The sequence below is a fragment of the Balaenoptera acutorostrata genome, chromosome 11, assembly GCF_949987535.1.
Source record: "Balaenoptera acutorostrata chromosome 11, mBalAcu1.1, whole genome shotgun sequence".
Taxonomy (NCBI): Eukaryota; Metazoa; Chordata; class Mammalia; order Artiodactyla; family Balaenopteridae; genus Balaenoptera; species Balaenoptera acutorostrata.
In genome coordinates this window covers 105,208,143-105,233,861 of record NC_080074.1, presented here as the reverse complement: position 1 = coordinate 105,233,861, position 25,719 = coordinate 105,208,143, and the positions used below count along the sequence as shown (strand labels likewise).

Genomic DNA, 25,719 nt, shown 5'->3' with positions numbered 1-25,719 from the left:
AGTCTTCAATTTATAAGGTTCTTCTCTGCTTAAATATTACATAGACAAAATATCACTACACAGTTACATTTTTTTTTTTTATAACTGGAAGTTTGTACCTTTTGACCACCTCCACCCATTATACAAACACACACACACACACATAGCCCTCCATTTCTGACAACTACCAATCTGGTCTCTGTATCTATGAGTTCAGTTTTTGGTTGGTTTTTGGTTTTTACATTCCACATATAAGTGAGATCATACAGTATTTGTCTTTCTCTGTCTGACTTATTTCACTGCCCTGCTTTTAAAATGTAATAATGCTAGGGAAGCACTTATCTACTAGAATGGGATAAAATCTGAAATATGATATTTAACAATTATTCTGGGTCTTACATTTTATTACTAGACTCTTATCTCAATCTTACATTAGGAAATATGCTCTCATTTATTTTAAGACTTTTTTTAAAGTCAAAGGTTTTTTTCTTTTCAATAAGGCAATTTCCAATATAAATTAAGTTTAGAAACAGACATGGTAAAATAGTCAAATTCATTCAACATCTAGCAGAACTGAAAAAGCTGTATAAGACAGGTATATTGTTAATTAAGATCTCTGTGATCTACTTACAAATTCCTGGGCATAGGTTAACTTATTGAGTCCATAAACAGTTATGTGTTAATGAATAAAACTAAAGCTGATTCCCAAATATAATTAATAAATTGTTTTTATTATATTATTATTTTAGATTTTATTCTAAACAGCAAAATTCATACAAATACCTTCATAAAACAAGAATGAGTAGGCCTGTTCCATACGGGAAGCTACTGGAACTTCGGTTCCAACATGTAAAAAACTCAGAAGTCATCACTACTATTCTTACAAGAAAAAGTTGAAAAACAGAAAATCAATGACTTTTCTAGGACCTATCAGAGAACTGAGGTCACAGGAAAAATTACCCCTCCAACATCAAGAGACACTGGCAAACCCACAGAGCTGAAGCTGAGATCTGCTCACCTGGAGCAGAAGCTGTGAGCAGAAACACTTAAGTGGTAATTTTAAGGAACTGCTGGGGGCTGAGTGTGGACCTACAGGCAAAAGAGTGAGGAAAGTCCCAGGGCCGGCGGTTTTAGGGGGGGCCCATACTTTCATGGGCTTTAATCCAGGAACCACACCAGGGTCTCACAGTGAAGAGCCAACAAAAATCCCCTTGTGGTCCTGGCTGCAGGAGGGGAAGAGTAACAATTGTGAAATATGCACAAAGTGTACTCTATCCAAAGACAGACCCTCAGGAGTAAAAATTTTAACAGAGCTTTATCCTACCTGGGGAAAGGGCATTTCTCCCACTCTAGCCCCTGCTAGTAAAAAATAAGACTCATATATTTGACACAGATGTTGGAATTATCAGACAGGGAAATTAAAGTAACTATGATAAATAGCTAAAGGCACAGGACTTCCCTGGTGGTCCAGCGGTTAAGAATCCACCTTCCAGTGCGGGGGACACGGGTTTGATCCCTGGTCAGAGAACTAAGATCCCACATGCCGCAGGGCAACTAAGCCCGCGCGCCGCCACTACTGAGCCTCCACACCTCAACTAGAGAGGCTGCATCCCACAAACAACAGAGCCCATGTGCTCTGGAGCCCGTGCGCCACAACTAGAGAGCCCGCGCATCACAATGAAGATCCCGCGTGCCACAACTAAGACCCAACGCAGACAAAAAAATAAATAAGTAAAATAAATAAATATTTTTAAAAAATAGTTAAAGGCGCTAAGGGGAAAAGGAGACAACACCCAAGAATAGAGGGGCAATGTAAGCAGAAAAATGGACACTCCAAGGAAGAATGAGAAGGAAATGCCACATATTAAAAACATGTAAGATCTTGCTAATAATGTGGAATCTGAAAAAGGTGAACTCATAAAAGCAGAGGGTAGAAGGGTGGTTGCCAGGGGCTGGGGGTGGGGGAAATGGGAAGATGTTGGTCAAAGTGTACAAACTTTCAGTTATAAGATGATTAAGTCCTGGGGATCTAACATATAGGATATTGACTCTAGTTAACAATGTTGTGTTGCATACTTGAAATTTGCTAAGAGAATACATCTTAAAAAGTGTTCTCAACAACCTAAGTGTCCATCAGTGGATGAATGGATAAGAAAATGTGGTATGTACGTATGTATGTATGTATACATACACAGGAATATTACTCAGCCATAAAAAAGGGGGAAAGTCTTTTCATTTGCCACAATATGGATGGACCTTGAGAACATGCTAAGTGAGATAAGTCAGACAGAGTAGATAAATATCATTATGATTGTACTTATATATGGAATCTAAAACAAAAACAAAAAGACCAAGCTCATAGATAGAAAAGACCGGTAGCCTGACAGAAGTGGGGAGTCAGAGGTGGGCGACATGGGTGAAGGTGACCAGAAGGTACACATTTCCAGTTACAAAACAGTAAGTCCTGGGGATGTGATGTACAGCATGGTGACTATAAATATGTGCTGCATATGTCAAAGTTGCTAAGAGAATAAATCTTAAAAGTTCTCATCACAAGAAAAAAAATTTATAACTATGTATATTGATGGATGTTCAATAGATTTACTGTGATGATGATTTTGCAATATATACAAATATTGAGTTGTTATGTTGTACACCAGAAACTAATAAAATGTTATATGTCAATTATACTACAATTTTTAAAAAGTGTTCTCACCACACACACGAAAAAAGGTAACTAAGGTTGATGAATGTGTTAATTAGCTTGACTGTGGTAACCATTTCACAATGCATACATAGATTAAAGCATCATGTTGTACACCTTAAATATATACAATTTTTGGCATTGAAAAAGCTGAGGAAAAAGAAAAGAATGAAAATGTATATTGCAAACTCTAGAGCAACCTATATTTAGGTTGGAGGAGGGCGTTGTGGGAGCAGTGTAATAGGAAAACATCACTAGTTAATTAAAATGAAAAGTTACAGTTGTCCAGAATGAAAGAAGGGAAAATACGAAAAGTAAAATGGCAATTAGCAGAAAAACAAGTAATAAATCAGAGTAGGGGGAAGCCACCAAGTCCTCTACCCAAAGATAACTTTATTTTTTCTCATGATCCTAAACACAAAGTTTAAGAGATCATAAAAATGACCAGCTATAGAAGTATCATAACAAGGAGATTAAAAATAAACAAAGAGAAAATGTGGGATTGTCATAAATAGGTGAGTTTGGAATATTAGTGAATAACATTTATTACTCTTGACAGTTACTGCTCAGTTTCATAATCCTAAATACATCTAACAGTCTTACCTTCAATATTCCAGTATTAAATAGAAAATTACCTCCACTTATTTAGTGAGGGGGAAAAAAGTCCATTACCAAATCTGAATTAGTTAATCTCAAAAAAAGTATTTTCCTACTTATTCAAAAGTAACTTTAAGCTACTGGATTTTCTTCCTTTCCTTAGCTTAAGAATATGACTTCATTTCTGGCATACCCTAAATAACGATTCATCACGAGGTGTTCATGCTGAACACACCCAATATATGTCAAAAGAACACCACCAAGCCTCAAGACTAGGCTGGGCGCACTTCTCATCAGGAATCACAGGAACTGGACCCAGTTAATCAGAGTTGGTAACTCAGAGATAATAAGTATGAAAGTGCTTTGAAAACCACAAACTGCCATATAAATATTAGAGAGGTATAACTCAATGAAATGGATAGTAAATACCTGTACCAAATTCTAATATTCACCGGTATGGGTGACTATCACTGTTAAATTATCTCTTTCCAGGAAGCCTAATGCTAATAGAAGAAAAATATCAGATAATCGAGATTTTTACACTGTGGTCTTACATTTCATCTATAAAGGAGCTGCATATTTTAATCTTACTCTGAATTGAAAATTTTCTAAGAGTTTGGGGACTCTCAGGAGTAAAGTAAAATAGGATAAGAATGCCAAGAGAATTAATCAAGGTATAAATGGTATTTTGAATTTTAGGAGATTATTACTCCACTGCTAAGTTATTCCATATGGACACTATAGAGTTTTCTACTATGCTGTTATTTAAAGCAAAGCAAGAACAGTAATCAAGACAGTATGGGACTGGCACAAAAACAAATACAGATCAATGGAACAGGATAAAAAGCCCAGAGATAAACCCACTCACATATGGTCACCTTATTCTTGATAAAGGAGGCAAGAATATACAATGGAGAAAAGACAGCCTCTTCAATAAATGGTGCTGGGAAAACTGGACAGCTACATGTAAAAGAATGAAAGCAGAACACTCCCTAACACCATACTCAAAAATAGACTCAAAATGAGTTAAAGACCTAAATGTAAGGCCAGACACTATCAAACTCTTAGAGGAAAACAGAGGCAGAACACTCTATGACATAAATCGCAGCAAGATCCTTTTTGACCCACCTCCTAGAGAAATGGAAATAAAAACAAAAATAAACAAATGGGACCTAGAAACTTAGAAGCTTTTGCACAGCAAAGGAAACCATAAACAAGACGAAAAGACAACCCTCTGAATGGGAGAAAATATTTGCTAATGAAGCAACTGATAAAGGATTAATCTCCAAAATATACAAGCAGCTCATGCAGCTCAATATCAAAAAAACAAACAACCCAATCTAAAAATGGGCAGAAGACCTAAATAGACATTTCTCCAAAGAAGATATACAGATGGCCAACAAACACATGAAAGGATGCTCAACATCACTAATCATTAGAGAAATGCAAATCCAAACTACAATGAGGTATCACCTCACACCAGTCAGAATGGCCATCATCAAAAAATCTACAAACAATAAATGCTGGAGGGGGTGTGGAGAAAAGGGAACCCTCTTGCACTGTTGGTGGGAATGTAAATTGATACAACCACTATGGAGAACAGTATGGAGGTTCCTTAAAAAACTAAAAATAGAACTACCATACGACCCAGCAATCCCACTACTGGGCATATACCCTGAGAAAACCATAATTCAGAAAGAGTCATGTACCACAATGTTCATCGCAGCTCTATTTACAATAGCCAGGACATGGAAGCAACCTAAGTGTCCATCAACAGATGAATGGATAAAGAAGATGTTGCACATATATACAATAGAATATTACTCAGCCATAAAAAGAAACGAAATTGAGTTATTTGTAGTGAGGTGGATGGACCTAGAGTCTGTAATACAGAGTGAAGTAAGTCAGAAAGAGAAAAACAAATACCGTATGCTAACACATATATATGGAATCTAAAAAAAAAAAAAAAGTTATGAAGAACCTAGGGGCAGGACAGGAATAAAGACGCAGACGTAGAGATCGGACTTGAGGACACAGGGAGGGGGAAGGGTAAGCTGGGACAAAGTGAGAGAGTGGCATGGACATATATACACTACCAAATGTAAAATAGATAGCTAGTGGGAAGCAGCCGCATAGCACAGGGAGATCAGCTCGGTGCTTTGTGACCACCTAGAGGGGTGGGATAGGGAGGATGGGAGGGAGACGCAAGAGGGAGGAGATATGGGGATACATGTATATGTATAGCTGGTTCACTTTGTTATACAGCAGAAACTTAAAAAAAATAAATAAAGCAAAGCAAGAAATTGGAAAAGTTTTCTTTAACCTTTTTTAACTGCGAGTCCATCTTCAGACACTCTTCCTTCTTCTGCTCCAAAGCAATTTCTAGTGTCTTAAGCCGTGAGTCCTTTTTCAGTCCTGCGGAAGCCAGGGAAGAAGCATGCTCTTTCAGATCCAAGAGTGAAGCCTAAAAGAAGCAACATACATCTAGAATAAATACTATTTATTAACAAAATGGAGATTTAAATTCTTAAATTTATTTTCCTGGTGGTTTGCAGTTTCTTTCCATTAGCATATACTGACATATTTCCATTTCAAGAACATGAAATACAGAACAACAACATTAGCTCTGGCTTTCAAGTTCTAACTAAAACAGAATGAATTCCTAAGAAATACCAACTGAATAGTGATTTAAAGAGCTCTACCAATACATATCCATTCCCACAAAATAAATGGAAGTAGATCAAGCTTTGTGAATGTAAGCAGTCAACCTTAGTAGCTACACTGACTTTTTTCTTCTCTTCTAATTTTGGAAGAAACATTCTATTAGAAACTTAAATTCCCATAAATTTTCCTAAAGATATTAGAAAGAAAACCCTGAGAATGTCCCTAAAGCTCATTATTATATGATCACAAGGCATTAGGCATTTCTGCTATTTAGGTGACATCGACAAGATTCTTCAAAAGTAAAATCAAAGTATATTAAGTCACCCAATTGGTCAACAATCATTTAAGATTTCTCTGCCAATGTTGAGGTGATCGTTAAGAGCTGATGTAAATAAACTGTCCTCCTTGTGCATATTCCGTTCGTCTATCAGTTTTCTCATCATTAGCACAATATTTCTCCAAATGTAACTAGAGAAATACTGTTATTTTAGGATCTGTAAAACGTCATTAACAAGTAAGAAGCCAATTCATAACAGTTGGAAGAGGTAAGAGGTAAGACTTAGGAAATAAATGATTCAATCTACTATATCTCTGCAAAGCTTCCTGAAATAATCCCTGCTACAAGAAGATTCTTTAAATCTTCCAACAGACCCTTTTTTTATATGCATTATGTAAACACCAACAACATATACACACAATGCACTGGCTAAGCAAACCAAATAATTCCATTTTGGTGATCTTGACCTCTTTCTCTGAGAGGTCGCCTTGCAATAGGCTGACTTTTTCTTTCAGGTCTTTAAGATCTTTTTTGTAGTTATCAATTTCCTCCTGCTTTTCTCGCTCATCTCGGTCCCGCTGGTCCTTTAAGCGTTCGATTGTCCGCTCCTGATAAGAAAGCACATCAATACATGAGAAAATTCCTTTCATACTTCTATCATATGACTGCAATTCAGCTTCTAGCTGATAAAATTTCACACTTCCATCCTCCATTCAAAAGACAGTGATAGGTCGTTACTAATTTACCTTTTAAAGAATTCAACCTTCCAACCTATCTTGCCCTAACATACATCTGGTTTTGTTCTTTTGATTCCCCTAGGTTTCTTTTCCTATAACCTTAATTAGTATTAGATGTCCCTAGAGTATTCTTTTGGAATAATCTCATTTATTCAAATCCCAAGCAACAAAAAACTTATACATATACCCTAAGGACAATAAGTAGCAAATTATTTCTTTTCTATATATAATTCACATGTTGCCTACAAAGCAATGGAAACAACTCACAACTCACACAGCAAACAGGAGGAGGTTGGAGAGATTATGATTTGTTGAGCTTAAAGCATAAAGAAGGATAAAGAAAAGAGAAACCATTAAAACTTCTGTCAACAGATACTCAGGAAGTTTGAAAGTTGAAGCAATTTAATATATTTATGGGTATCATTTCTGAATATATTCGGGGATCAAGCCTTGATCCCTGGGCAGGAAGCCCGAAACATTCTGAGTCCAAGAGGCTTAAGGAACAGTAACCCTATCCCTTAAAGAAAAAATAATAATAAGAAGAAGAAGAATCCAATTAAAATGCCCCACCAAGAGTCCTTAAACCTCCTCCAAGACATTAACACTTGTCATGTTGGGCCACTTCTTTATTTAGTCAACCATTCCTGAAAAAACTAGGTTTGCTCATGAAAGCAAAATGAAGTGGCAAGGCCACGACTAGAAAAACAGCAAGTACACTGTATTAATAACTAAAACCCACGAATATATTAGATCCCAATGCGGCACAGTAAAAGAGAACTAATGTTGCCTCCCGATGGTCAGTGTCTGACGTTCCCACATCACCGAATTCTAGCTGACCATACACATAAAAAGAAGATAGTAAACAGGGGGCACATGGCTGATTCTTTAGAAACGTCAGCCACTGCCCTCCAGTACGGAATCCATCCTGCCTAGCAACAGGTGCTTAAACTGGCAACAACAAAACGAATCTTCTTTCCCTTACACTGGGTACGTCAGCAACAGTACAGGCAGCTCTTTTCCCTTTTGCCAAAGCGACTTCTTCTGTCTTCTCTATCAAGTCTCATCACTAAAGTGACTTTCAGATTAATGAGAAAGCAGAAGAAATGTGTCTGTGAGGAGTCTGGGCCAGTCACCCACCTTCTCGGCAAGGGCCTCCTCCAAAGTAGTCAAGGCGGTGTCAGTGTTGGTGGTGTCAGCCTGCAAGGATTTGACTCGCTCCTTCAAGCTGCTCATCTGCTTTTCCTTATCTCTAAGTTGCTCTTGGAGATTTTCAATCTGAGTTGTGCACACACATTTAAGGGGGGGAAAAAAAGGAAATTAAGAGAAATACAAACAATCACAATAAAAATCATTTTAAGTTGGAAACAGGTAGATCAGGGTTGTCAGTGTGTGCTCTGTAGAAGTAATTTAACCCTAAGGGTCTTAGAACTTCATGCAAAGCTTTAAACTGAGAACTTATAGCCCGAAGAGAGAAAAGACATACACATGGGTATGGTCATACATGCAGAGTCATAAATCTCTATAAAGAAATAAGGAAAGTAGCTAGGGAGAAAAGACCCAACATATAGGGATGGGGATAAAGGGAAGACCTACAGAGAGGAACGCCATGAGAAACTGGATTACTTCCAAAGCAACAGTGTAAATGCCCAGAGAGATTCCTTTAAAAAATGCTGAGGGAGGACAGCAAATTGAACAGCTGGATGCTAAGAAAAACAAATCAGCTGTAAAAAAGGAAAAACTGTTCTTAAATGCTAGTATTCAAGTTAGGTTTTTATATCATCTTTTATTTCAACAGCAAGCATTTTCAATGAAATTTATTATTATAGTTATGCATTCCTTCATATACACTAGTATGCATTCATTTACTCAAAAAACTATTGGTGAATTCTCTACTATATGCCAGGCACTAGTGACACAAAGAAAAATGAACAGACTCATTTTCATTATAAGATGGGAAGGGGACTTTATGTAGCTGAATCCAAGCTATGGATGGGCTTCTGTGCCATCCTAACGAGCACACATTTTACTCTAGCCAGATGGTAACTATTAGGGACTTTTAAGCAAAGAAACAGTCCGGTCAGTTCTGTATTTCAGACTGATAATTCTGATAGCTATGGAGAAGATATTCAATATCTAAGGGGAGTTACGTAGAGACATGAAAACAGCTAGGAGATCGTATCAATTCAGGTAAGAGAGTTTGGAAACTAAATGAGCTAAGAGAGATGCAAAACAGGGGATGGATTTGTGAAATAGTGTGGAAACAGCATATTATCACTAGGGAGACTCCCGTACACACAATGAAAAATAGTAAGCAAAAATATGGAGGAACTGTAGAGAGATATTCTTTTTTTTTTTTTTTTTTAAATAAGTATTTATTTGGTGTCTATTTATTCATTTATTTATTCATTCATTTATGGCTGTGTTGGGTCTTTGTTTCTGTGCCAGGGCTTTCTCTAGTTGTGGCAAGCGGGGGCCACTCTTCATCGCGGTGCGCGGGCCTCTCACTATCGCGGCCTCTCTTGTTGCGGAGCACAGGCTCCAGACGCGCAGGCTCAGTAATTGTGGCTCACGGGCGTAGTTGCTCCGCGGCATGTGGGATCTTCCCAGACCAGGGCTCGAACCCGTGTCCCCTGCACTGGCAGGCAGATTCTCAACCACTGCGCCACCAGGGAAGCCCGAGAGATATTCTTAATAAGCAAAAGGAAAATAAGTAAGACAACTATTCTAAAACTCACAAACTTCATTCTTTCATTCAGCTACGTGCCAGGCAGTTTTCTAGGTGTTGAGGATATAGAATTAATCCAAACAGACAAAAATCCCTACCCTCAAAGAGCTTAATCCTAATACAGTAGACAAGGAATGAATGAATGAAATGAACATAGTATGTAGGATGGTGATAAGTCCTACAGAGAAAAATGAAGCAGGAGAATATAATATCATCATCTACTCTTGAACTAGCTGGTTTATTTCACATGGCTTTCAAAAAGCAACATAAATGTTATCTGCTTTGGGACGACTTTCTTGCTCTTACCCCCATGACAATAAGATGACCACAGTCTGTATGCCATCACACATGAACAAAGTATTGATCTACATACATACATATACATATCCCCCATTCTTTTCTCTATCTATACATTTATCTCCATTCTTCCATCTATCTATACATTATAACACGAATCTCCAACCATATTGTTATTACTCATTCTATACACATCTCCACAAATAGACTGGATCTTACTCCTCTACCCCAGCTTTGTATCTTCATATCTGGCACACATCAGGTCTATAATAAATACTGGTTCATTAGTCAGTAAATAATACATAAGCTTGGACTTTTATAAACTGTATTTAGGCATACACATAAACTTCTGCAAAGAAAAGAACTACAAAAGAACCTAAATCCAACCTTCAAATAATTCTTGCATCAATCAATTTAATATAAGCTCTTTAAGGGTCTGCTTCATTCCAAGCAGACCCTTCCAAGGGGAAGAAAAAAAAGGTCCCTCTCTACAGTCCCTGAGAATTCCACAGCAGAACAAATAAGCTAAGCAAAAAGATTCCGCGAACTCAGAATAGGGAACCATGAGTACTGTTAGGCTTGGATTTTCACTCTTTAACAAAGGAAGAATCCTACAGGTGAACCATTGAAACTGGCTCCAGTCTTTTCCATGACAATAAAGTCCAAAGCATACTGTGAGAGAAAAGACCATCACATATGAAAAGCATTAGTTTCCTTTAGTTTAATCAGACACTCCTATTGGAATCTCATATGGATCAATACTTAGGTAAATTCACAACCACTAAAGAGATTTTGCCACTTAAAAATCTAGTACTCCATAACATACAGAAGGCAATGCCCTGGTGTTTACATATTTAACCAGCTGTGCGGGTCATCCTAGTTGCTGACATATAAACCTTACACACAAAAAAAAGATATGATCATTCTGTTGATTAGACTTTTTTACCAAGAAAGAGCAGTACAACCACCTTTTTTTAAAAATAAAACTTCATAGAACCAACCAAGTTTTACATACAAGGAAACAGAGATTTGTTTTATGAGCCCACCTAATATACAAACAGCCCTTACATGCATAATAAGGATTATACCCTTCTTTCTCCTCCACCATCAGCATCTAAGAAATAATTAAGACGTTAACTGTTAACAATTCCACTTGTATAATTTGTATGTAGTCCAACTATTAAAGGGATCCATTATTCTTTGCCAGCAAAAACAAAAACAAACAAACCAACCAACAAAAAGACTTTTCCTGATATACTCAGGTGCAGAAGCTGCTAAACCAGGTAAAATCCCCATTAACAAGTTCTCCCTAAGCTACTTTCTTATCCAATTAGCCAGCTGTCTAAACTGTTGAGTTGGAGGGGAGGAAGAGGATGGCTATTCCTGGAGAGCAGAAATAGCCATTCCACGGTGAAGAAAGGGCAGCGCTCACTAGAGCTGTCTCCTTTGGGCAAGCTGCTATCGGCAAAGAAGACTTGCAGTAGATGCAGATATGTGCAAACCAGGTGCAAGAGCATTAACCCAAAAGAGGCTCTGTGTGGTGTGTGGGAGGATGGGTGTGTACAAAGCACTTTCCGTTTACCCAGCATCATGATGGACAGCAGCTGAATCCTACTGAAAACTCCTTTTATATATCCTCACTTTGGTTGTGACTCAAAATCGTGATTTTGTGATCAAGGCTCTCTGGGTTCAGACGTTGCTAACCAAGGGGTGTATGAATGCTATCATATTAATCTTGCCATTATTCTCTTCTTTTAACTAATCCAATATAGAGGCTGTGAAAACTGTTCACCCTAATAGTCCCATATCACACCATTTCAGTATTTACTATGCAATTTCTATAAAATATATAGTGGAAATCCCATTCTATACCAAGTTCAATTATCCACAGGATCTAAAATATACTATTTACAAAAGCTTTGAATATAACAGCTAAGAGAAAAACTGGATCAGTTATGCACATACTCGACTATTAATGATAAAGATGACTGTTTCAGAATCATGCTAAGTGGAAAAATACTCCTTTAAATATGCTCAGAATATCTACCCAAGAAAAAGAGGAAAACTTTCCATTTTGTAGAAACAGAAACCACAGAATCCCTAAAATGGCAATATGATAAAAACAACAAAAACTTACTCGTGATGGGGGTGGTGGAGGAGGCGGTGGCAATGGTGACAAGAGGGACCACTAACACAGAGAGTGTGGTATGTGTCAGGCACTGTTTTCAGAAATCTATGTATAACAACTATTGAAGCTCCACCACAAGACTATAATTATTAGGCAATCTAGCTCCAGAATTCTACTCTTAATCACTGTGCTATAAATAATATGTTCTATGATGGGGGTGGGGGGGAAAGAAGAATCACACAAAGATGTCTCAAGCATCTTTCCATAAATGATTCCTTGTTATTAAGTAGTGTTTATCAATAAACACAATGTTATTACTACAGTCACATATGAAAATATTCTCCCCTACAGAAGCAAAGAAGGAAGGGTGGAGGTACCAAACCACTGCCAATGCAGAAGAGCATCTTCCATGTACTTCCGTGTATAGTCAAACATAACACACTAAAACTGGTGGGCAGAACCAAAGGTACTCGATATCAGGATCAATATCATGATAGTATTAAGACAGTCTGTTTAGCCTTTCAAGGGGTAGAAGGAGGCTAGTTTATTTATACACATGGACTAAGGAGCACTTAACAATAGCTAAAAAAGCTTTTCTTCTTTTACTTTAATAACTTATACTTAATAATACTGAAAATTAATAAAAAATTGTTGCAGAAAATAATGTATTTTATAATTCTGTGGGCTCTTCCTACTTTATGCATAACCGATCTGTATTAAGAAGAAATCATTAAGCAGCTATTAAGATGTATTCAATTTCTGCATGAGTAAAACTGTGTAGAGATCGAAGGAATTGGTGTTTATTCTATATTATCTGTGTCCCTGGTGATAAATAGGGAGGGGAAGGGTCAATCAGGTTTATACATACAGCCTAAAATCATAGAGAAGAACTAAGAGTGAAGAATTCAAGAAGGAAACACTTTCTAAATAACTATTTAGAGAAGGAAGGCGTTTTCCTTAAAATGACCTCTCTAATTAGAGTGTAACTCTGTTAACTGGGCTAGAAAGAAAATAGAAATAATTATTATATGATATAGAGCCTTTCTTCTCCTCGCACAATTTTTATTTTACAAAGAGAGAAAAACCGATGAAAGAGGAGGAAGACTAATGCAGAATGCATGCTGCACGTGAATCCATCAAATCTGCACACCAGCTCCACACTGGCACAGATTGCTTAACATCTTTTGTTTTGGTTTTTATCAGCATTGCCAGTTGTCAGAAACTATCATGGTTCAACGTGCGTGATTTATTCCTAGTCAAGTGGAACTGATTGCTCTGCTGCTGAGGCCCTAATCACTGAGCAAACGTAGAAGGGACTTCCTACAGGATGTGGTTCTAAGGACAAGAAATCCCAAAATACTCCTTGCAGTCACCTAGCTACCTGGAACATCATTTAAAGGAAAGAATTTTTTTGATGATGCCTCCACACTTGTTCTAAGCAGCCATCAGCGTCAAATGTATTGTGGAAAGCAAGTTACTCAGAAAGGCTCTGACCTTTACCTTCTTGGTTAATAATACCTCTCAGTATCAGTGGTAAAAGTACAGTCTGGATGAACCGGTCATAATCAGCTGGCAAAAGAGATCTGCAGTAATCAATGGAATCTAAAAAGGAAAAATTCACTAAGTCCCCTGATCTACGCAATTGTTTGTCTACCATCCTGCAGGCCTGCGAAATGTACTAACAAGGCACAACTATACTTTACCAAAATGATCAGGGTTTGCCCAGACTGTACTGGCCTCTAACTTTTACTTGTCCAGTTATGTGTTTCCAACGATTAGAGGATACAAGAGCAACAAAGTCATGTGGAACTCTAAGCAGTGTTTTAAATACAATTTAGGTTGTTAAAACTCCCATATCTATATTCTCAATTACTGTTTAGGGTCTTTAATAAGTCCAGCAAAGATTCTGGCTGACAACCAATTATTTCTTTGGTTGAGTTTCCCTCCCAATTGTGCTATTCTCTCATCATATAAGTAATGGATGGATTACGGTGATGAATAAATAGCTAGCTGTGTCCCACTGGGCAAGTTACTTGTTCTTTCTAATTACCTACCTACAAGACAAAGACCACTAATATTCCTTTCAATTCTAAATTACAACTGTATTCTTATGATGGGAAAGACGAGAACATTTAAAAAGTAATAAACTTCAGCAGAGTACTACTGTATTTTATCTTAAAAACTGTTCAAATTGAACTATACAGGAAGTATAGGTATGACCTTTAGGAAAATACAGAGTCCATTGCTCCAGTTAGATTTTATTAATTGCTGGGAGGGAAAGTAAGTTCCTTGATAGACTTGCTCATGGTACAGATAATGGAACTAGGGACCTCTTGAATTAAAATAACTGGATAATATGAAGCAAAAGCTGGTGAGACCAAAGGTCACACTGCTAGTCAAGATTTGCTTGGTAGACAATTAAGGAAATGGCTCAAATACTTCTTTTTATATCTGGCAGGCATATATAAAAACTTGACAGATATTCATATGCTAAAATTGCTCAAAAAAAAAAAAAAAAAGAGGACCCATAAATCCATGGTGGCTATCTTTGTGAAGCAGTGGCAATGATGAGACTGTACCTAGGACCTCAATTCACACCTATACGAACGGCATCCCTTGAAGCTGTATGATAACAATAGATAGAACACTCTTAGATCTAATAGTTCACTACATTTTAGTGATGAAAGAACTCAGTATTTTTAAGTAACTAATTAAAGCAGACACACTACGCTTAGTTTCTGCCCATCCCCCCACAAAGAACCACTATTCTTTGTATTACTTATTACTAATAACAAAGTCGGGAAAAATCAAGTACATAACAATAGAAGGCTAGCTAAATTAAATATGCTCTATCAACCATTACAGTTCATATACTTGATGATTAATTAAGGATATGCAAACTTCTTTATTATATAATATTACATGAAAAAGAAAAGTTATAAAAATGTACAATATTATCCCAATTTGAAGGAAAAGTTGATTTTTACATAGAATTTTCCTTGTTATACCTTTTCCACATTTTTCAAATATTCAGAATGGACATACATCATTTCAATGATAATGACAAAAGCAATAATTTTCTAACTCTTATCTGAGAAATCTTAGGATTTACAAGAAATATGATTAGGATCATGATAAGAGAGATTCTCCTAACATATGCACTTACCAACATGGGAAATCTCTAGGGGTTTCTGTGGGACATGTGAGCATTTCTATTTAACCCACACCTTCCACAGGTTCATACTGTGGGACCAAACCAAGCTGTGAGAGACTTGGGGGGTTTTCCGCAACGCCAAAGGAAGACTGAGAGATAACAAATGAATCCAGAGAAACCAAGACTTTCAAAACCTATTTGAAATATAAGGTCCAAAGGAAACAGCAATAGGATGCTTCACATATTTTAAGTCTGAATTCAAGTTCATCTCACTCAATTTTTATTTTAGCCAGGCCTACTTTTATGGCCTGAAGTAAGCTAACTTGTACTAAAAGTCAATCCTAGTGTGACAAGGCTGGGTTTCCCAACAAGCAGACCTTGAGACAGATTTTACTGTTCAAGAAATTAGAGGGTGCTCTTGGGATCAATACCAGTGGAAAGGAAGTTGGGGCGGGGGCGAGCATGATGGTGCAGAGGGAGAAATTAGGCTGCCATGAAGTCCCAAAGGATTCAGACAACCCCATGGGGAGCTCTGAATCTGCGATGACCTTTCAGAGTTGCCCCAAGTCAGGGCAATGGATTCAAGCCCTTGTACCCTACAAGGATCAATCATTGGATACCAGTGGGAAGGGATGTGGCCTCGTACAAGGTAGGTCTCTTTAGCCAACGCAATCTCCACAGGGGATACTTCCAGCACCTGGGGGAATACATCCTTCAACCCTCAGCAGGGATCTGGGTCACTCATCACAGCATCCATTATACCCAGCAGCTATGTATGCTCTTTCTAGTTAAATAATATTTAACATGAAATTGTAATTGCCCTCAATTTATGCTGTATTTGAACCATATACATAATTTTATGGCTTTGTAAAACCTAGAGACCCTTGTATCCCCACTTGATTGTTTCACCAATGGTGGGCATTTTGAAGCAGGAGTTCAGGGATGGCCTTTAAGGTGTGTCTGACATCCCAGTCCACACAAATGAGCCATGTGCATTTTTACATGAAGAGCACCCACAGCTTTCATCAGATTGTCAAAAGGGTAGGAGAAAAGTTAAAGATCATTAATTAGTGGCATTCTTTTCAAATACCCACAATATTTTCTAAAACGAATAGCCACTTCACTTAAAATTGCTTGCTTAGCTGTTTTACAAAGATACTGTGTTACCAAATTTGCTGTGTAAGAGTTTGGCCTGGTTGGGATGCAGGGAGAACAGATCCAAACAACAGTTCCTCACCTATATGCAACGGAAGCCCAAGAATCTTATTAAATTTAGTAAATTCTCCTTGGTCAACTTGAATGATTTTTCTAATCTGAAAAACCCCTGTAGGAAAAAAAAAGTGTTAGAAGAAAAAAGTAAGGAGGTCTGGCAATTACAGGAAGATAAAACAGATAAAGGACAAAATACATGTCTGATGCTGGAAGCTATTTTCTGGTGAGGGTGTACATATCGGTATGGCAGAGAGAAGGAAGAGCACAAAAAGCTACTTCATCAAAGTTTGATTTAATAATTTCTTCAGGAGGTTAATTATTTCAACTTCTCAACTAGAGTTGACAGGCACCTAGGCGTCTATCCAAACAGGCATTCCCACAGGTGAGAATGCAATGCAAGTTAATTCATGCCAAATTATAAGCAGTTTTAAGCAGAAGAAAATATTAACTGTGCTTCAAAACTTTGATCAAGCATTTTTTTTCCAAATCCTTTGCCTCTTTCTAGATACTTATCTATGTAATATTTATACTCTGACAAGTTCCTGCTACAAGGTCTCCTGAGAGACTACTAAGAACAACCTTTGTCCCAAAAGGAATCTGACCCTTCCATATTGACTTGTTAATTACCATTTTTCAAGTTTAAAATATGTTTTCAGTCAAAACAGAAGTCAGGGCCCTCCAAACTAGAGCTTGCAAGACTCTGAGAATATTAATACGGCATACGATCAATAGAAAATGGACACATTACATAAATCCTCAAATTATTCACGAAGCTACTTAAAAGTCCAAAAAAATGATGTTTTAATAAGAGTCAAAATTAATTCTGTGTTGTACAAAGCATTACACTATAAGCCTTTGAATGCTTCTTGTTTATATTATACCCTAGCACTTGAAAATAAAGCATTTATCCAAAGGCTATGTTCTCTCAGGTCCATTCCTATTGCTTCCATGATAATGGTGGTAGAACAAGTTTCTACCTCTCTCCAGGTGAAAAATACAAGGCTCTTTAAAAACACATCCACTCTTATCCCAGGAATGCAAGATTGATTCACCATACAAAACTCAATCAATATAATGTACCATATTAATAAAGAACAGAAACCACATGATCATCCCAATAACTACAGAAAAAGCATTTGACAAAATCCAACACCTCTTCATGATAAAAAACACTCAATAAACTAGGAATAGAAGGGAACTTCCTCAACTGGATAAAAGGCATCTGTAAAAAACCCAGTTAACATCATACTTAAGGTGAAAAATGAAAACCTTTCCCCTAAGATAAAGAACAAGACAAGGATGTCCACTCTCACCACCTCTATTCATCATTATACTGGACAATTAGGGAAGGGCAATTAGGGAAGAAGAAGAAATAAAAGGCAGCCACATTGGAAAGAAAAGGTACAGCTACCTCTATTTGCAGATGGCTTTATCTTATACATAGAAAATACTCAAGAATCCACTAAAACACCATTAAAGATAATAAACCAATTTAGCCAAGTTTCAAAACCCAAGACCAATAAACAAAAATCACTTGTATGTCTTTACACTAAAAATAAATAATCTAAAAATGAAGTAAAGAAAATTCCATTTACAGTAGCATCAAAAATAATAAAATATTTAGGAATAAATTTAAAGAAGTGCAAGGCTTGTAAACTGAAAACTACAAAACATCAATGAAAGAAACTAAAAACAACCTAAATAAGTTAAAAGACATCCTGTGTTGATCAACTGAAAGACCTGATGTTGGGGGGAGGGGGTTACTTCTTTTTTTGGACTCCCAAAAGCCAAAACGATCTTGAAAAGGAACAAAGGTAGAGGATTCACAGTGTCCAATATCAAAACCTACTACAAAGCTACAGTAACCAAGACAGTGTGATGTGGGAAACAAATAGACATATAAATTGATGGAACAGAACTTAAAGTTCAGAAATGAACATGTGTGTCTATGTACAACTGATTTTTAGCAATGGTCCCAAGACCATTCAGTGGAAAAAGAACAGTCTTTTCAACAAATGGTGCTGGGACAAATGGATATCCACATGCAAAATAATGAAGTTGGATCCCTACCTTACACCACATACAAAAATTAACTAGGAATGGACCAAAGACCTAAATGTAAAAGCTAAAACTATAAAACTCTTAGAAGAAAACACAGGAGGAAATCTTTGTGACCTTCAATTAGGCAATGGTTTCTTAGATATGATGTCAAAAACATAAGCAACTAAGGAAAAAACAGATAAATTGGACTTCATCAAATTTAAAACTTTTGTGCATCAAAGGATGCTATCAAGACAGTGAAGAGATAACCCAGAGAATGGGAGAAATATGTGCAAATCACTTATCTGATATGGATGGAATCTCCCGAATAAAGACTTTCTAGAACTCAATAAAAAGACAAATAACTCAATTTAAAAATGGGCAAAGGATCTGAATAGACATTTCTCCAAGGAAGATACACAGATGGCCAGCAATTACATGAAAAGACATTCAACATCATTAGTCATTATGGAAATAGAAGTCAAAACCACAACAACATACCACTGCACACCCATTAGAATGGCTATTTGAAAAAGAAAAATAACTAGTGTTGGCAGAAATGTAAAATGGTTCAGCCACTTTAGAAACAGTTTGACAGTTCCTCAAAAAGTTACAGGTAAAGTTAACGTCAATTCCATCCCAAGATATAAACTCAAGAGAAATGAAAAACATATGTTCATACAAAAACTTGTACATAGATGTAACATAATCATTATTCAAGTGGAAACCACCCAAACATCCAGAAACTGATGGATAGATTAAAAAAAAGTGCTATATTCATTACAGTGGAATATTATTCAGCCATAAAAAGGAATAAAGTACTGACACTTGCTACAACATAATGAACCTTGAAAACATTAAGTTAAAGAAGCAAGACATAAAAAGCTACATATTATATAATTACATTTATATGAAATGTCTAGAATAGGCAAATTGATAAAGACAAAAAGTAGGCAGTGGATGCAGAGTATAGGGGTTGTGACAGGTATGGGTTTCTTTTTAGGGTCATGAAAATGTTCTGGAACTGGACAAAAGTGATGGTTGCACAACCTTGTAAGTATACCAAAAACAACTGAATTATATAGTTTAAATTAGTAAAGTTTATGGTATGTGAATTATATCTCAATTAGGGAGGGAAAAAAAAGCATCAATCCAATTAACCCCATGGTGCTACCTTTAAAAGTCAAGGTTCCCCCCTCCCCCCCCTCCACCCAGGGGTTTTTACAACCAAAAAATGTTTCTAGACCTTGTACAATGCCCCTTTTGAGACAAAACTGTCCCTCCCTTCCCAATTAAGAAACACTGATATAAATGGAATGAAACTATAATCTATTAATTTGAAGCGTCAATCTTTAAAAAGCATAGTTTCTGTGACAAAATAAGAAAACAGAAAAAAAAAAAGTCAAGGTTCCCAATATCCATCAACGAAGCGTGAAACTACTCTAGTAGTGAGATTTATCTGGCGTTATTCCCCAAATAACACAAATACACATAACAGTTTAGTCAAGTTTCTCTGTTCTTAATGGACTTAAAAAATTCTCTTGCAATCACTGTGTCATCCATGCACATACTCAGTCTGACGCGCTTCTAGATGACGTCTCTTCCACGTTAGATCACTCATATGCAAAAGTTTTCATCTAGACGGTTGTGCTGCTCACCTATGATGATCTCCAAATTAAATACATAGCATTAATTCACCTCCTGCTGTCAGCCTGCCCTTTCCACACACCTTATTCCTCTGTACCTTTTTCCTATCAATTATTTTCATACCGAGTGATAATGCCTCAATTGGGTAAAACAATTTAAAACTGTTTAGAATTCCTTCTGGTTTGAAGTGACTCCTGTTGACAGCAATGGATGATAGTAGAAGTCCTATGAATAAGAGATTAAAATACTGAGCAGAACATGGAAATATACAAAAAAGTCATACGACAACAGAAAAGAAAGTGAGAGCTTTGTTACCATACCACACAAACAAAATCTCGCCCTCATGTTCGCAATCCTTTATCCAACATTTTTATTCAACTGGAGCAGATATTTTGCACAGACGGCCGCAACAATGTCTCCGACTTTACGACTCTTCTGTAAGTGGCTTTGCCACTCCTCCAGTAAGACGTGGAGTATTTTCCTTGACGCCCCCACCACCAAATCAAGTTAGGTCCTGTGACTACTGTGACCAAAAGAGTACAGACAAAAGGAATCCCCTGCTGCTTCCAAACCAACTCCTAGCGCAACCCTTAACTGGCCAGGAGCCACGGAGCCAGAGGCCAAGGAATACCCAGGCAGGACGTACGCAAATGAAGAAACCATCCTGGTAGTGGGTCACCCAGCTGCAGACACCCCCAGCTGTCACCAAACAAATCAGGGACAAACTACGGAAGAGAGCCCTTCCTGAATTCCTGATTCACAAATAAAATGACTGTTTACTCCCCTAAGCTTCAGCGATAGTTTATTACGCAGCGAGAGGTTTTCCTCCCCCTGTCTATCTTTACAATGCTATTGCTCTTTCTGTTTTAATCACTGATATCGAAAGTGTATTGTTTCTAGATAATGAGAAGACAGGGATGAGGCATGTTGTGTTTTCTTTTATTGTTTTTATTTTTTGGAGAGGGGTGTTCTGGAAGAGGAGGGATGGTGAGGAGGAACATATCATAATGAAAAGATATTTTGTAACAAAGTAAACTAAGATCCTCCCTTTTTTAGGGAATAATTCTTCAATCATTGTAAGATGTCACTTGTATAATACCAGCATCATTTAAAAACAGTTATCTACTGACAAATGGAAGTTAAATCAGACTTTGCAAGTTCAACTATCTACCCTCCTTAAGGTTTCCTTGAAAAAGTGAGGGGAGAAAAGTTATATGAAGCAAAGTAAATCCATATGGAGCATATTCCCCAGCAGAAAAGTTATCATCAATCAGACTTAATTTACTATGCATTGTTTTTTCAATAAAATATTTCAAGAATTTAGCTATACATATTTTCCACTGAGGAAAAAATTTTTTAATTAAACTGAGTTCTATTAAAAAATAATAAAGAAAGAAAGAAAAGGGAAAATTCTAATGCCTAAGTATATTAAGTTTCCAACTTAAAATCCAATTAGGGCCTGACCTGCTCTTCTTTCAACTTAGCTTCATTAACAGCTGGCTTGTGATTTAAAAATAATATTTAGAAAACATTACAATTAATCCTTATTAAAAGTAAAAGCACAATTTTAAAAATATTAATTTTCTCAGAATAAATTAGTAAATATTGTTTTCAATGATAAAATATATTCTTTCCATTTTATGATATGGAAAAAGTGAAGAAACTAACATGTCCTTAAGTCAAGACTCCACAGCAAACAAATAGAGTATATAAAGAACCTATTCTTTCTGACTTCCTACCGAAAACAAAATAACAGGAGACTTAAAGAACCAATCTAGGACCACAAAAAGGGAAAACTTTCTAATTCAATTATCAGTTAGCTTTCTGCTACTGATAAATCTAAACTCTAAATACCAAAACCTAGGAAACTGGAGATGCAGGCAAGGTGAAATAAAGAGAAGTTACAGAAGCATAGAAGGGAAAGATGATAACGTCTGCGTCAGCAAATTAAACTCCAAGCTACATTACCATTTATAATCAATCAAGCAAGAAGCTGTACAATTTTAACACAGATTCTGAATGCAGCTCAGATTCAAATGCTCAATTACATTTTCCAGGTCAGTGATTTATTATAAAGATAAGAAATTTACTGTAACACAAAACTACTTTAAACCATAGGGGAGAGGCCTGGAAAGGAGAGGCCAGTGCTAATCCCATTGTACTGCATGCTTGGCCATCTGCTATTGTCTCATTTCATTCTCTGAGCACAGGGCTATCCCCGTGCATACAAATACATATACTACCTAGAAAGCTGGAAGCCTATGGGCAGGCAGTGGTGGCCCAGACAGAGCCAAAATCGGTCCAGAGTATGTGATTCACAATCCAGCCATTATCAAAGCTGCTACTATTTTCAGAAAACAAGGATTTTTAATGCATATTTAATATGCCAAAGTAATGCCAAAGTAATACACTGTTTCCTGGTATTCTCCTTAAATATTAAAATAGTTAAATATTACTTAAATTTACAATTATAAGTAATATTTGTGAGAAAAATGATAGAGAATGCAGATGCCAAGAACAAGGAAAGGATGAAAGCAGAGTTACCATCTGCTCTTCCTTATGGAATAAGTGTCTAAATCAAGAAGCAAACTAGGGACCTCCCTGGTGGCATAGTGGTTAAGAATCTGACTGCCAATGCAGAGGACACGGGTTCGAGCCCCAGGAAGATCCCACGTGCCACGGAGCAAATAAGCCCGTGCACCACAACTACTGAGCCCCCATGCCACAACTACTGAAGTCCGCGAGCCTAGAGCCCATGCTCCGCAACGAGAGAAGCCACCACAATGAGAAGCCCGCGCATCGCAACGAAGAGTAGCCCCCGCTCGCTGCAACTAGAGAAAGCCTGCACGTAGCAATGAAGACCCAACGCAGCCAAAAATAAATAAATTTTTTTAAAAAAAGAAGCAAAGTAGGTTAAGTGTTGCATAGAATTAAGACATGTCTCCAGGGACTTCCCTCGTGGTCCAGTGGTAAAGAATCCGCCTTACAATGCAGGGGATGCTGGTTCGATCCCTGGTCAGGGAACTAAGATCCCACATGCCGCAGGGATAACTAAGTCCATGCGCCACAACTGCTGAGCCCGCGTGCCACAAACTATAGAGCCCACGAGCTCTGGAACCTGCGCGTCACAACTACAGAGCCCATGCGCCCTGGAGCCTGCACACCACAGCTAGAGAAGAGAAAACCTGCCGCCACAACTACAGAGAAGCCCACGCGCTGCAACGAAAGACCCTGCGTGCCTCAATGAAGATCCCACATGCTGCACCTAAGACTTGATGCAGCCAAAAGTAAATTTAATTAATTAATTAAAAAATAAAAAGACATGTCTCCAGGAAGATCTCAAGATCCACCTGTAAGGTTATACTTCAATATACCACCGCAGGTAAATTTCTAAAGTTTCTGATGGAAAATCTTCAGGGCCAGGGGAAAGAAAAACTGAATTCTATTTATCAGTTTCCTAAATAAACTAATAGGACAATAAAGATGAGTATATTCTCTGAAAACCTTCTCATTATGTAAGAAATGGGAATAATTTTTCCAGAGACCAGGTAATATGAGAGATCATAATAAGAAAGAAAAGGCATTGAGAGACAGAGCTCTACCAGAAATTTTTAGGAATCCGTATTACAAATGTATGAAGTACAGAGGTGAAATTCCAGGGCTTGACCCTCTGGAAAGGACACTATTCCCCTTTTTCATTCACACCACTCTCTCAGCTTGGGATGTCTTACCCCTTCCCCATCTGCCTAGCAAACTTTCACACACCTTTCAAGACTCGACTGCTAAAACTTCTCTTAGACTCCTTTCACACAAGGTCGAATCTGGAATGCCTTGCTTTGTGCCCACTGTACACCATTTGTATGGTAACTTCTTTAACTGCTACAACTCTGAGACTCTGAGAGCAGAAACCATCCTGTCTGTGTACTTAGCACAGTGCCAGGTGCACAGCAGAAGGCAATGTTGACTGCATGAATGAGACAGCTGAGGACGCCTGGGAAGACTGGGATGCCCACAAGAACATAAAGTGACTGTGCAACTATAAATGTACTCAGTAAGGGGGAAAAGGAGAGAAGCCAAGAAGATTCCAGTGTATAGAAATAGACACACTGCTTAGAAAGCTAGGCCAACGTGTACATCATCATGTGGCTCACATCACTCTAAGAAGGAATTATACAGAATGATAATGAGTCCAATGGACTCATTTTCAAGACAGATTTCTTCTGGATGAAGAACAGAGGAGAAAATGGATTTACAAAGGAACTGTACTGTATATGTATAGCACAGGGAACTCTGCTCAATATTCGGTAATAACTGAAATGGGAAAAGAACTTGAAAAAGAATAGTTACATATATATGTATAATTGAATCACTTTGCTGTACACCTGAAACTAACACAACATTGTAAATCAACTATACTCCAATATAAAATAAAAATTTTAAAAAAATAAAAAATAAATTAGACCTGCAAACAAACTGGGATTACCAAAAAATAAAAATAAAAAATCCTACAGACAACAAAAGGAGGTCTTAGGATTGTTTGGATAAACATATCAACCTGATAGAGTTTTCCTACAATATACCACAGAAGTCTTTCCTGAGCCTATGCAACATTTTATCACCTACATGGACGTATAAAGAATATATTCATGGGCATCCCTGGTGGTGCAGTGGTTAAGAATCCGCCTGCTAATGCAGGGGACACGGGTTTGAGCCCTGGTCCAGGAAGATCCCACATGCCGCGGAGCAACTAAGCCTGTGCGCCACAACTACTGAGCCTGCGCTCTAGAGCCCGCGAGCCACAACTACTGGGCCCGCGTGCTGCAACTACTGAAGCCCGCACACCACAACTACTGAAGCCCGTGTGCCTAGAGCCCGTGCTCCACAACAAGAGAAGCCACCGCAACGAGAAGCCTGTGCACAGCAACAAAGAGTAGCCCCCGCTCGCCGCAACTAGAGAAAGCCCACGTGCAGCAACAAAGACCCAACACAGCCAAAAATAAATAACTTTTTTTAAAAAAAGAATATATTCATAAGGGTTGAAGGCATAAAACTGAAGGAGATAAACAGACTAAATAAATCAAGTTTCAAACGATTCTCAAAGATTAGAGTCATTGGCTGAATTTAGCAAAGTAAAATGTAATAAGAACAAACACAGTGTGTGTGTGTGTGTGTGTAAAAAAAAAAAAAAAGAACAAACAATATTAACAGCTATTAATATATGCATGGTATATAACACTTCATGGGTTCCAAGGTGCTTTTATATACATTACATCATTTAACAAACCCCCCCAAAGTAACTATTATACCCTGTCTACAGATGAGGAAACTGAGGGTTAGTGAGTTTTCCCAATACCACATTTCAGGGAGGGCCAAGAACAGATCATCTTCTAATCATCTCTCTTGCAACTAGATCCAAAATTCCAAAGAGTACAAGTATGGAGGAAAAATGAGTGTAGAAAAACAACTGCCATCAGAAAAATTAATCAGGGCAAGTAAGAATAATGGGAGGAACAGCAATATTTCACCGAGGAAAATAAGATTTGGGGGCTGTCAAATAT

The 25,719-nt window shown here is 37.5% G+C and overlaps 1 protein-coding gene across 13 annotated transcripts in view; it reads right to left on the bottom strand.

Moving 5' to 3' along the window:
* Window positions 1–25,719, bottom strand: part of ERC1 (ELKS/RAB6-interacting/CAST family member 1) — a 424,409-nt gene that overhangs the window by 267,717 nt on the left and 130,973 nt on the right. For all 13 annotated transcript variants that reach the window (XM_057555932.1, XM_057555938.1, XM_057555941.1 and 10 more), the window contains 3 exons: window positions 8,096–8,233; window positions 6,689–6,829; window positions 5,604–5,744 (listed from right to left, as the gene is read on the bottom strand). In XM_057555932.1, coding sequence (XP_057411915.1) covers window positions 5,604–5,744; window positions 6,689–6,829; window positions 8,096–8,233 — 420 coding nt within the window. The remainder of the gene's footprint in view (window positions 1–5,603; window positions 5,745–6,688; window positions 6,830–8,095; window positions 8,234–25,719) is intronic.